Source organism: Gopherus evgoodei, chromosome 7, assembly GCF_007399415.2.
Source record: "Gopherus evgoodei ecotype Sinaloan lineage chromosome 7, rGopEvg1_v1.p, whole genome shotgun sequence".
NCBI classification, from domain to species: Eukaryota; Metazoa; Chordata; order Testudines; family Testudinidae; genus Gopherus; species Gopherus evgoodei.
The window spans coordinates 130,252,893-130,265,772 of record NC_044328.1 but is presented as its reverse complement, the minus strand read 5'-3'; the positions used below and the strand labels follow the sequence as shown (position 1 = coordinate 130,265,772).

General features: G+C 69.2%; 1 protein-coding gene across 1 annotated transcript in view; it reads left to right on the top strand.

The window, feature by feature from the left end:
• Positions 1 to 12,880, top strand: part of LOC115654873 (laminin subunit beta-2-like) — a 66,932-nt gene that overhangs the window by 39,063 nt on the left and 14,989 nt on the right. Inside the window, exons 19-28 of the mRNA XM_030569734.1 lie at positions 131 to 323; positions 1,486 to 1,629; positions 3,307 to 3,538; positions 4,984 to 5,147; positions 6,443 to 6,667; positions 8,387 to 8,601; positions 8,805 to 8,901; positions 10,393 to 10,750; positions 11,109 to 11,293; positions 11,429 to 11,670. Coding sequence (XP_030425594.1) covers positions 131 to 323; positions 1,486 to 1,629; positions 3,307 to 3,538; positions 4,984 to 5,147; positions 6,443 to 6,667; positions 8,387 to 8,601; positions 8,805 to 8,901; positions 10,393 to 10,750; positions 11,109 to 11,293; positions 11,429 to 11,670 — 2,055 coding nt within the window. The remainder of the gene's footprint in view (positions 1 to 130; positions 324 to 1,485; positions 1,630 to 3,306; positions 3,539 to 4,983; positions 5,148 to 6,442; positions 6,668 to 8,386; positions 8,602 to 8,804; positions 8,902 to 10,392; positions 10,751 to 11,108; positions 11,294 to 11,428; positions 11,671 to 12,880) is intronic.

The following is a 12,880-nucleotide window of genomic DNA, read 5'->3' as shown; positions in this document are numbered from 1 at the left end:
CAGCCTGTCCTGCTCCCTGCCCCCCACATTCCTAATGTGGCTCAGCCTGCTGCCCCCCACTGCATGCCCTGCCCAGCCCGTGCCCCCCAGGCTGGGCCCCATGTTTGCACTCATGCTTCTCCCTTCCCAGCTCGTTCTTCTGCCGCGAGTGCTGGAGCTGCCAGCTTTCCAAGGCCACAGCCCGGCGGCGGTACAGCACCGCAAGGAGCTGGAGCGCTACCTGTGCCAGGAGGCGTTCCGCATGGCGACCATGCCAGCGCTGGCTGAGATGTGTGCCCGCCTGCTCTGCAGCATCTCGGCCCTGCTGCACGACGGGGCCCTGGGTGAGTGCTGCCTGCGGGGGGCAGGCACTGGGTGAGTGCTGCCCGGGGGAGGCGGGCACTGGGTGAGTGCTGCCCGGGGTGGGGCGGGCACTGGGTGAGTGCTGGCCGGGGGGGGAGAGGGGCACTGGGTGAGTGTTGCCCGGGGGGGGGCGGGCACTGGGTGAGTGCTGCCCGGGGGAGGCGGGCACTGGGTGAGTGCTGCCCGGGGGGGGCGGGCACTGGGTGAGTGCTGGCCAGGGGGAGAGAGGGGCACTGGGTGAGTGCTGCCCGGGGGGGGCGGGCACTGGGTGAGTGCTGGCCGGGGGGGGAGAGGGGCACTGGGTGAGTGTTGCCCGGGGGGGGCGGGCACTGGGTGAGTGCTGGCCAGGGGGAGAGAGGGGCACTGGGTGAGTGCTGCCCGGGGGGGGCGGGCACTGGGTGAGTGCTGGCCAGGGGGGGAGAGGGGCCCTGGGTGAGTGCTGCCCGGGGTGGGGCGGGCACTGGGTGAGTGCTGGCCAGGGGGGGAGAGGGGCACTGGGTGAGTGCTGCCCGGGGGAGGCGGGCACTGGGTGAGTGCTGGCCAGGGGGAGAGAGGGGCACTGGGTGAGTGTTGGTGGGGGGAGGGGCACTGGGCATAGGCATGGGAAGTAGGGATGCAGGGGATGCTGCAGGACCCCCAGGTTTTGTGCCCGCTGTCCTGGCCATTGTTCCCCTACTGCCCAGGGGCTCTGCTTCTGGCCCCATGGTCCTGGCCACCGGCCCTGTATGCGGGATCCCGGTGGCCAGCCCCACAGCAGGGCTCCACATCCACCCCTAGCTGTGGGCCCAGCCTCTGCTGCCTTACCCTTGTCTGCGTCCCCCTCTCCTGGAGCCATGGCCCTGCTCCTGGCCCCAGGTTTAGGGGGCGGTGAGGGGCACAGACAGGGGTAAGGGGTGTAGCTCAGCACCCCCACTCCAAAAACTATTCCCGCGCCACTGACACTGCGTGGGCGCTGGGCAGGGGGGCGGGCTCCCTGGGCTGAGACTCTGGGCGGCAGCTCTTGCTGGTGGGGCGGAGTGGGGCAAATGGCAGCTAATGCTCCTCCATGAGCTCCTGAGTTCTAGTCCTGTGTGTGCCAAGGGGGAGGCCCCACCTTGTGCCTCAGTTTCCCCATGACCATCACTAATCCCCCTCCCTCCCCAGCCTGCCAGTGCGACCCCCAAGGCTCTACCAGCAGCGTGTGCCAGCCGGTGGGTGGGCAGTGCACGTGCAAACCCCACGTGATCGGCCGGCGCTGTGACCAGTGTGCGCCAGGCACCTATGGCTTTGGGCCCTCCGGCTGCAGCCGTGAGTACCTGTGTGTGTGTCTGTCTGCCCTGGGAGACCAGCCATGGGTGACTGTCATGGCGCTGCCCACCCTCGGGAGGTCTCCCCATTCACCCCACCGTGTGCTCCCCTGCGCAGATGTTCCTGAGCCAAGGAGAGGCCAAAGGACTGTGCCCTGAGCTGCCTCCCCAAGGCTGGGCCCCATTCTCTCCTGGGCTGGAGCTGCAGCTGCCTTGGGGGGCTGCCAACTTTCCAGCCACACAAAACCGAGCAAACGCCTTGCCCCGGCCACCCCTTCTGAGGCCACCCCTGCTCACTATTCCCCCCCATTGCTCCCTGTCCCACACCCTCACTCACTTTCACTGGGCTGGGGCAGCGGGGTGGGGCCAGGGATGAGAGGTTTGGGGTGCAGGAGGGGGATCTGGCCTGGGGCAGGGGCATGGGGTGCGGGGCGTCGGGAAGACAATAAGGACTCCAAGGCCCCAGAGGGATGTGTACTCCCTTACCTCTCCGCCCAGTTGTCTCAGCTGGCAGACCTGTCGCAGTGGAGGATAGGAGATGGGGAAAGCCCACTGCCCAGGACAGGGTGTCACGGACTCACAGATCGGGCCCACTCTTGGCCCCGTGTGGTCCGTGGGAGGTGCCCCTTTCAGTGCGACAGCCCTTCTCGGGGATCCACTCTCTCGGGGTTAGGCCCCTCCACCTCCTGGGGCGGCACCTCTCTGAGCCTTAGCACGTCTGTCTCTGCCGTGGGCCCCCCCCAGGGAGTCCCCTCGCTCTGGACCCCCAGGCCTCCACCCGCGAAGGGGACGATGCCCCCTGTTCTCTAGACCGCAGTGACTCTCAGCCAACGTAACATAGGAGGGTTTAGTGAGCGTTGAGACCAGCACAGGAAACTCTGAGGGCTCAGGCCTGGCCTCCCCCAGCACAGCACATCCCGGTCCCCCTGCAGCCAGGTGGGCTCTGCCTGCTCCCCCTCTCCAGCCCAGAGCCCCCCTGCTTCCCAGCTGGGCCTCTGATATCTCCAGCCCCAAACCCCCTCTGTCCATTATCTTCTCTCCAGGGACATACGGTCACCTGGGCCTCCTCTTCCCTCTTCTGTCCTCAGTCCCCCTCTGGCTGGAACCGGCGGGTCAGGTCACCGGGGTCCTCTCCCCGCAGCCCATTGTCCTCCACTGGCCAGAACCAGCTGAGCTGGGTCCTCGGGTCATCAGGTCACCAGTCGCTGGGGTCTCCATCCTCCAGGCCATCGGCCGGGGTCCCAAGTTCCCTCTCTGGTCCTGTGTAACAACAACTCCCTCTCCCCTCCCCTCGTTAAACCAGTAACACCCAGGGAAACTGAGTCCTACCCCCTCGGCATGCAAAGGAAAATGAAGAAAAACACAAGAAAATCCCCCACTTCATCACACAGTGACTGTCACAGACCCACAGGATCTGGGCTACACCCCCACCTTTGGAGGTCTCTAGGAGGAACCCCTGTGGTGTATCAGAGCCCTTCAGGGTCTTGCTCTTCCTCCAGGGAAACTGAGGCAGACAAAGCATTCATAAAAATATTGTAAACATCCCCACTTTGTGACAGTAACGCTCCAAGCATCGGGCCCAGTCTGTGTCCATCAGTCTGGGTATGTGGTGCTCTGGGCATGCTTGCTGTCCGTCTGTCTGTCCAGCTGGGTAATGCCCCACCTGCCTGTCCCACAGGCTGTGCCTGCTCCCCCGAGGGCTCGGTCTCCAAACTCTGCGACCCCGTGAGTGGGCAGTGCCGATGTCAGCATGGTGCCATGGGGCGCCAGTGCGACCAGTGCTTGCCGGGCCAGTGGGGCTTTCCGGCCTGCCGGCCCTGCCAGTGCAACGGGCACTCTGAGGAGTGCGACGCTCACACTGGGACCTGCCAGCAGTGCCGTGACACCACCACGGGGCGCCACTGTGAGAGGTGGGTGTGTGGGCCCACGGAGCAGGGCACAGCTGCTGAGGGATGGGTGGTGAAGACGCAATGGGGGACAGTGTGGGGGGCTGGCTGGCAGTCAGCCAGAGTGTGGGGGAGGGAGGGCTGGCCGTGGGGCTAAGGATCAGCGATGGGTGGCCTGGCCATGGATATGGGGGGGCAGTGGGGGGCGTTGGCCAGAGGGATAGTGGAGGGGCTGGCTAGGGGGATGGGGGGCAGGGATGGGGGGGTGGCCATGGGAATGGGGGCAGTGGTGGGGACTGGCTAGGAGGACTGGCGGTGGGGATGGGGGGCAGAGGCGGGGGCCTGGCCAGAGGTCAGCAGCTGGGGCTGGGGAGCAGTGATGAGGGGTTGCCATGGGAATGGGGGGCAGCGGTGGGGGACTGGCTGGGGGGGCTGGCGGTGGGGATGGGGGGCAGAGGCTGGGGCCTGGCCAGAGGTCAGCAGCTGGGCTGGGGGGCAGTGATGAGGGGTTGCCATGGGAATGGGGGGCAGCGGTGGGGGACTGGCTGGGGGGGCTGGCGGTGGGGACGGGGGGCAGAGGCGGAGGCCTGGCCAGAGGTCAGCAGCTGGGGCTGGGGAGCAGTGATGAGGGGTTGCCATGGGAATGGGGGGCAGCGGTGGGGGACTGGCTGGGGGGGCTGGCGGTGGGGATGGGGGGCAGAGGCTGGGGCCTGGCCAGAGGTCAGCAGCTGGGCTGGGGGGCAGTGATGAGGGGTTGCCATGGGAATGGGGGGCAGCGGTGGGGGACTGGCTGGGGGGGCTGGCGGTGGGGATGGGGGGCAGAGGCTGGGGCCTGGCCAGAGGTCAGCAGCTGGGGATGGGGGGCAGTGATGAGGGGTTGCCATGGGAATGGGGGGCAGCGGTGGGGGACTGGCTGAGGGGGCTGACATTGGGGATGGGGGGCAGAGGCGGAGGCCTGGCCAGAGGTCAGCAGCTGGGCTGGGGGGCAGTGATGAGGGGTTGCCATGGGAATGGGGGGCAGCGGTGGGGGACTGGCTGGGGGGGCTGGCGGTGGGGACGGGGGGCAGAGGCTGGGGCCTGGCCAGAGGTCAGCAGCTGGGGATGGGGGGCAGTGATGAGGGGTTGCCATGGGAATGGGGGGCAGCGGTGGGGGACTGGCTGGGGGGGCTGGCGGTGGGGATGGGGGGCAGAGGCTGGGGCCTGGCCAGAGGTCAGCAGCTGGGGATGGGGGGCAGTGATGAGGGGTTGCCATGGGAATGGGGGGCAGCGGTGGGGGACTGGCTGGGGGGGCTGGCGGTGGGGACGGGGGGCAGTGATGAGGGGTTGCCATGGGAATGGGGGGCAGCGGTGGGGGACTGGCTGGGGGGTGCTGGCGGGGGGGCTGCGGGTCAGCGGGGGGGCTGGCGGTGGGTAGGGGGGGCACAGGCGGGGGGGACGCGAGGTGGTTTCTCTCTCTCTGCTGTGGGCAGGTGCTTGGAGGGTTACTATGGCGACCCGGTGCTGGGCTCCGGGCAGCAGTGCCGGCCCTGCCCCTGCCCTGGGTACCCTGGGACTCGGCATTACCATGGCAACTCCTGCCACGCCGACAAGGAGACCAATCAGATCGTCTGTGTGTGCGCACCAGGCTATACAGGTGAGCGGGGGGTTAATGGGGTGGACGCAGGGCCGCAGCAGCGGGCGCCAGTGGCCAGGGGGTTCCCTCCTTTCCCTTCTGTCCCCTGAAATTCTGCTCAGTCTCTGCAGAGCTCCCCCGGGCATCCCCACGGCCGGGCGGCTGCCGGGCAGAGCAATCAGGAGACGCAGCCCTGCACTGGGAGCTGCTGGGGGAGAAGGGAGCCGGCCTGCCCTGCACCCAGAAGATTGGGGGGCCCCCAACTCTGGGGAAGGGAAAGAGAAGGGCCTGGCTCCCTCCAACTGCTCTCTGGACCCAGCCCAGGGCTCCAGGGGCCCATCCAGCTCCCCTGGGCTGTCACACAGGGCGGGGCCTCCCCCACCTCCCAGGGCTGCGGGCACAGAGAGCCTCCCACCACACCCAGCCCCACGGCCTCCCCCATTGGAATTGCAGTATCTGCTGCTGCCAGCTGCTGCACTAGCCCCAGATGCAGGCTGGGCACTACGCCAGCCCTGCTCATGGCAGGCAGGGCAGGGGTCTCCTGCTGGCTGGCCAGGAGGGCGGGGGTGGGGCAGGGGGCTCCTGCTGGCTGGCCAGGAGGGCGGGGGTGGGGCGGGGGGCTCCTGCTGGCTGGCAGAGAAGTTGGGGGGCTCCTGCTGGCCGGCCGGGAGGGCGGGGGTGGGGCGGAGGGCTCCTGCTGGCCGGCAGAGAAGTCGGGGGGCTCCTGCTGGCCGGCCGGGAGGGCGGGGGTGGGGCGGGGGGCTCCTGCGGGCCAGCAGAGAAGTCGGGGGGCTCCTGCTGGGAGGGCGGGGGTGGGGCAGGGGGCTCCTGCTGCCTGGCAGGAAGTTCAGGGTTTACCCTTTTCCTTTAGAAAACCAAATACAGACCCCCCCCGCCCCACTCACCCCCCAGCCCCTCCCCATGGTGATGATGGGGGAATGCAGCGGGAAGGTCTGGTGATCTGGGGCAGATGGGTTCCTGAGAGCCCTCTGGGTAGCTGCCCCTACCACGGGCTGTTCCCCATGCAGTGCCCACACCGTGACAGGGCTCCGTGCTGGCCATGGGGCCTAGGCAGCCATCCCAGGGATGTGTGCATGGGGGGGCAGGTCCCAGCACCCCAATGCACCAGGCCCGAAGGGCTCCAGCCAAGCAGCACACTCCTGGCACAGGGCTCGGAAGCAGGTGCATTTCTGGTTCCCGAGAGCAGGACAGGGTCCCTGAGGCTGTAGCTGGGCACCCACCGGGGGGCCAGGGGCTGGGGCGTTTCTCCGGGGATCACCCAGCCAGCCATGAGTGTCTCCTGGTGTCAATTCCAGGCCCGCGCTGTGACCGCTGCTCCCCTGGCTACTTCGGGGCCCCAGAGCAGGAGGGCGGGGGCTGCCGGCCCTGCCAGTGCAACAACAACATCGACACCAGCGACCCCTCGGCCTGCGACCCCCACAGCGGGCAGTGCCTGCGCTGCCTGCACCACACGGCCGGGCCCCACTGCGCGGACTGCCAGCCCGGCTACCATGGCAATGCCCTGCAAGGCAGCTGCCGACGTGAGTGGGGCGGGCAGGGGCATGGCCTGGCACTGGGGAGTGGGGCTGGGGGCTCGGGGGTGGCCTGGCACTGGGGGACTGAGGATGGGGGACTGGGACATGGCCTGGCAGTGGAGGAGTGGGGCTGGGGAACGTGGGCGCGGACTGGCACTGGGGGAGTGGGGATGGAGGATGGGTGCGGGGCCTGGCACTGGGGGAGTGGGACTGGGGGAGTAGGGAGGCAGCCTGGCACTGGAGGAGTGGGGCTAGCACTAGGGGAGTGGGCCTGGGGAATGGGGGGTGGGCTGGCACTCAGGGAGTGGGGCTGGGGAACGGGGGGTGGCCTGGCACTGGGCGACTGGGGATGGGGGCGGGGCCTGGGACTGGGGGGAGTGGGGCTGGGGAACAGGGGGTGGCCTGTCACTAGGGGAGTGGGGATGGGGGCACGGCCTGTCACTGGGGGAGTGGGGCTGGGGAACAGGGGCATGGGCTGGCACTGGGGACCTGGGGCTGGGGAATGGGGGGTGGCCTGGCAGTGGAGGAGTGGGGCTGGGGAACGGGGGGGTGGCATGGCACTGGGGGAGTGGGTGTGGGAGAGTGGGGAGGCAGCCTGGCACTGGAGGAGTGGGGCTGGGGGACTGGGACACGGCCTGGCAGTGGAGGAGTGGGGATGCGGAACGGGGGCACGGACTGGCACTGGGGGAGTGGGGCTGGGGGAGTGGAGAGGCAGCCTGGCACTGGGGGAGTGGGGCTAGCACTAGGGGAGTGGGGCTGGGGAATGGGGGGTGGGCTGGCACTCGGGGAGTGGGGCTGAGGTAATTGGGGGGTGGCCTGGCAGTGGAGGAGTGAGGCTGGGGTAATGGGGGGGTGGTCTGGCACTGGGGGAGTGGGCCTCGGGGAGTGGGGGGTTGGCCTGGCAGTGGGACTGGGGGATGGGGGCACATCCTGGCACTGGGGCAGTGGGGCTGAGGGAGTGGGGGGTGGCCTGGCAGTGGAGGAGTGGGGCTGGGGAACGGAGGGTGGGCTGGCAGTGGGGGAGTGGGGCTGGGGTAATGGGGGGTGGCCAGACAGTGGAGGAGTGGGGCTGGGGGAGCGGGGGCGGTGGCCTGGCAGTGGAGATGTGGGGCTGGGGGAGCGGGGGGGGGTGGCCTGACAGTGGAGGAGTGGGGCTGGGGGAGCGGGGGGAGTGGCCTGACAGTGGAGGAGTGGGGCTGGGGGAGCGGGGGGGGTGGCCTGGCAGTGGGGGTGTGGGGCTGGGGGCGTGGGGGGGGTGACCTGACAGTGGAGGAGTGGGGCTGGGGAATGGAGAGTGGGCTGGCAGTGGGGGAGTGGGGCTGGGGTAATCGGGGGGTGGCCTGACAGTGGAGGAGTGGGGCTGAGGGAGCGGGGGGCGTGGCCTGGCAGTGGGGGTGGGGGTTGTGGATTGGGGGGGGGACCTGGCAGTGGGGGTGTGGGGCTGGGCCTGGCACAGTGGGGTGGGGCTGTGGGGAGGGGCAGGGCTGGGTCTGGCATCGCATTACAGGGAACGGGCTGGGGTGCCAGCGCCTGGTGTCCCAGGCCCTGGCACTGCGAAGGCCTGGGGGGAGAGGACCCAGCTTGACCCTGTTCCTGAGTGTGGGAGATGGGGGCACCTGAGGGAAGCAGGGCAGTGCCCTGGGGCTGTGGGTATCGGTGGGGAGACGGAGGGGGCTGAACCCTGCCCCACCCCCGCTCCTCCAATCCTTCTGTTGCTGTTCCCAGGTTGCACCTGTAACCAGCTCGGCACGCTGCCCACCCACTGCGCCTCTGGCACCTGCTCCTGTGACCGGCTCACGGGCCGCTGCCCCTGCCGTGGCCACGTGGTGGGCAGGAACTGCGACCAGTGCGCCCCCGGCTTCTGGAGCTTCGGTGGGGAGCAGGGCTGCAAGCCCTGCAGCTGCCACCCAGCCCACTCCCTGCACCAGAGCTGCAACATGGTGAGTGCCCCGTGCCAGGGAGCAGGGGCTGGGTGCTGCCTGGCATCCATCAGGGCCTGGCGCTTGGCCCCGGGTAGGCGAGCTGGGCACTGCATGGACAGCTGCGCTGTGGGGCCATCGGGCTGTGCAGAGCCCAGGGCGGCCTGCATCTGGGGGTGCCTGGGCTCCCTCTGCTCCACCTAAGTGTCTGCTTTGCCCCCCAGTTCACAGGGCAGTGCCCATGCCGGCCGGGCTTCGGGGGCCGCACCTGCGCCGACTGCCAGGAGAACCACTGGGGCGAGCCAGAGCAGGAGTGCCGGGGTGAGTGTGAGCTGGGGTCGGGAGGTCTTGAGCAGAGACCTGGAGTGCAAATCTGGGGTGGAGAGGCCGGGGGGAAAGTCTGGAGTGGAATGTGGAGCGGTGAGCTGGAGGGGAGTGGGGTGGGGGGAAGCCAGTAGGGGGGTGTCACGGACTCGCAGATCGGGCCCCTTCTTGGCCCCGTGCGGTCTGTGCGGGGTGCCCCTTTGAGTGCGACAGCCCTTCTCGGGGGTCCACTCTCTCTCGGGGTCAGGCCCCTCCACCTCCTGGAGCCGCACCTCTCTGAGCCTTAGCACGTCTGTCTCTGCCGTGGGCCCCCCCAGGGAGTCCCCTCGCTCTGGACCCCCAGGCCTCCACCCCCGAAGGGGACGATGCCCCCTGTTCTCTAGACCGCAGTGACTCTCAGCCAGTGCAAAACAGAAAACAGGGTCGTAAACAGGAAGTCCTGGGTCTCCTCTCCTCTCAGCCCCCCTCTGGCTGGAACCGGCGGGTCAGGTCACCGGGGTCCTCTCCCCGCAGCCCATTGTCCCACACGGCCAGAACCGGCTGTGACTCCTGAGCTGGGTCTCTGGGTCACCAGGTCACCGGTCGCTGGGGTCTCCGTCCTCCAGGCCATCGGCCGGGGTCCCAAGTTCCCTCTCCGGTCCTCTGTACCAACAAACTCCCTCTCCCCTCACCTTATACCAGTAACACCCAGGGACACTGAGTCCCCCCCGTGCATGCAACCCCCTGGAAAACACAGAAAAACCAAGAAAACCCCCCACTTCATCACAGCGGGCACAGGGGATGGGAGGAGAGCTGGGATGGGGACAGGGGCTAGACCAAGAAGGGGCAGGAGGAAAGCCTGGAGGGGGATGGGGGCGAGTCGGAAGGGGATGGGGTGAGCCCAGGGGGATGAGGGGTGAGCCAGAGGGGGGTGGGAAGTGAACACTGGGGGGGGGGAGTGAGCCCGGAAGGGTGGGGGTGAGTTGGAGGGGGATGGGGGTGAGCCCGGCGGGATGAGGGGTGAGCCTGGTGGTGTGGGGGCAAGTTGGAAGGGGATGAGGGGTGAACTGGAGGTCAGTAGGGGGTGAGCTTGGGGGGGGTGAGCCCAGGGGGTGGGGGTGAGTTGGAAGGGGATGGGGGTGAGCCCAAGGTGATCAGGGGTGAGCCAGAGGGGAGTGGGAGGCAAGCCCAGAGGGGTGGGGGTGAGCCGGAGGGGGGTGGGGGGGCAAACCATGAGGGGTCGGCCCTTGCTGAGCCCCCTGCTCCCCCAGAGAGAAGCGTGGGGTTTGGGGCGTTGACGGAGCTTTGCTGCATTGTAGGAGCTGTGCGGGGGGGCATGGCTGGGGAGCTGCCCCCTGCCATGGGAGCGGCTGGGGAGGGCTCAGCAGTCAAAGTGTTACCCCCCATCTCAGAGCGAGGCCCAGCAGTGGGCGTGCCAGGCTGTGTGCAGACTCTGGCAGGCGCCCCGGCGGGCAGCTGGGCTGTGACGTGCCCCCTTTGCTCTGGCAGCCTGTGACTGCGACCCGGCCGGGGCGGAGAGCCTGCAGTGTGAGCGTCTCAGCGGGCGCTGTGCCTGCCGGCCCGGCTTCACAGGGCAGCACTGCGACCGCTGCCTCCGCAGCTTCCAGGACAACTTCCCCCGCTGCGACCGCTGCCCGCCCTGCTTCACCCAGTGGGACGTGGCCCTGGCCCGGCTGCACGACCGGCTGCGCCAGCTGCAGGAGGGAGGCCCTGGGCCTGAGCTCAGCAACAGCCGCCTGCAGGCCCTGGAGAGCAAGCTGAGGCGCACGGAGCAGCTGGTCGGGGATGGCAGCAGCCAGGGCACCCCCCTCCTGCGCCACCTGGGCCGCCGGCTGGACGACACCAGGCAAGGGGGCGGCACTGGCGGGGAGGTCCTGGGAGATGGACCCTTCACTCTGAGCACCCGGCGGGATCGGCTCGGTCCTCCCCTCCAGCTGGACTGGGAGCAGATGCCCATGTTGCTGCCCCAGCTGGCACGGCTGGCCCCTTGCGAGCAGGCCCAGCAGAGGCCAAGGAGAGGGAGGCCTCATGTGAGTGCAGGGCTGAGCCCCACTGGCAAGGCTGGCCAGCCTTCCGGACGTCCATCTCCTGCGCCCATGCGCCCGCCGATGTGCTGGGGAGAAGGGCCTGGTGGCTGGGCCTGGGCCCTGGGACAGGGTGGGGTGGGGGTCTCTCCCTGTGCCCACTCTGAGCTGTGCCCCTAGGGAGGACATGGACGAGGTCTGGAAGCAGCTGCAGGCTGCGGAGGGGCGCCTGGACGGGCTGGCTGAGGCGGACGCGGAGCAGAGGGGCCACCTGGCCAACCTGAGCAGGGAGCTGCAGGAGCTGAACCGCACCCTCTGCCACCAGCAGGAGCAGCTGGCAAACTGGAAAGAGGCCAGCTTTTGGGGTAAGGGGGCAGAGTCCCCACGGAGCCCCTCCCTGCCCTGCCCAGCCCCCACGTGGGGCAGCTACGTCTCCCTGGCCGCACAGGGGCAGAGCTCTCCACAGCCCGGCCTGATGCCCTGCTCCTGTGCCCTGGCAGAGTCCTACCGGAGCATCCAGGCCTACTCTGAGAGCTCGACGCAGGCGGCGCTGCGGGCCAGTGCCTCGGTGCAGGGGCCAGCCAGCCCCGTCGGCCAGGCCCAGCGCACACGGCAGGCCGCGGAGGAGCTGCTGCACGACACCGGCAGCGCCTTCCGCAGGACCCTGGCAGCGCAGAGGAGTTCGCTGCGGGAGGCCCGGAAACGGGTGGCTGTGCTCAGCGTCTCCGGGCTCAACGAGAGGGTGAGCAGGGTGGGGTGCGGCTGGGAGAGCCCGGGTGGGGCAGGGCCAGGAGTAGGGTTACCAGATGTCCCGATAGTTAACTTCTCGTCCTGCGTCCCGACCGATGGGTGATCAGGACGCCATTGGTCCCAATACTGAAAGGTTACCAGGCGTCCAGTTGGTGCGGGGCCAGCAGTCTCCCCACCCAGCTCCGTGCAGCTCCCCAGAAGTGGTGACATGTCCCTGCTGCTCCTAGGCGCAGGGACAGCCAGGAGGTCCACACGCCGCCCCCGAGCGCTGGCTTCACAGCGCCCATTGCCCAGGAACCGTGGCCAATGGGAGCTGCAGGGGCGGCACCTGTGGATGAGGCAGTGTGCAGAGCCTCCTGGCTGTGCCTCCACCCAGGAGCCAGAGGGAGATATCACCACTTCCAGGGAGCTGCCTGAGGTAAGCTCCGCCCGGGCCTGCACCCCAACCCTGAGCCCCCTCCCGCATCCAAACTCCCTCCTGGAGTCGGCATGCTGAACCCCCTCTTGCGCCCCAACCCCCTCTCCCAGCTCTGAGACTGCCCCTTGCCGCAGGGCCCAGAGCCAGGGCAGTGCACCCCCGACCCCCCGGGGTGGGGGCGGGTCTCCGGATGGGGGTCGGGCTGGGCACCTGGGGAGGAGAGGCCAGGTGGGGGCAGGTCTCTGGATGGGGGCGGGTGTCAGGCTGGGCCCCTGGGGAGGAGAGGCCAGGTGGAGGCAGGTCTCTGGATGGGGGTCAGGCTGAGCACCTGGGGAGGAGAGGCCGGGTGGGGGCAGGTCTCTGGATGGGGGTCGGGCTGGGTCCCTGGGGAGGAGAGGCCAGGTGGAGGCGGGTCTCCGGATGGGGGTCGGGCTAGGTCCCTGGGGAGGAGAGGCCGGGTGAGGGCGGGTCTCTGGATGGGGGGGGTGTCGGGCTGGGCCCCTGGGGAGGAGAGGCCGGGTGGGGGCGGGTCTCTGGATGGGGGTCGGGCTGGGTCCCTGGGGAGGAGAGGCTGGGTGAGGGCGGGTCTCTGTATGGGGGCGGTGTCAGGCTGGGCCCCTGGGGAGGAGAGGCCAGGTGGGGGCGGGTCTCTGGATGGGGGGGGTGTCGGGCTGGGCCCCTGGGGAGGAGAGGCCGGGTGGGGGCGGGTCTCTGGATGGGGGTCGGGCTGGGTCCCTGGGGAGGAGAGGCCGGGTGAGGGCGGGTCTCTGTATGGGGGGGGTGT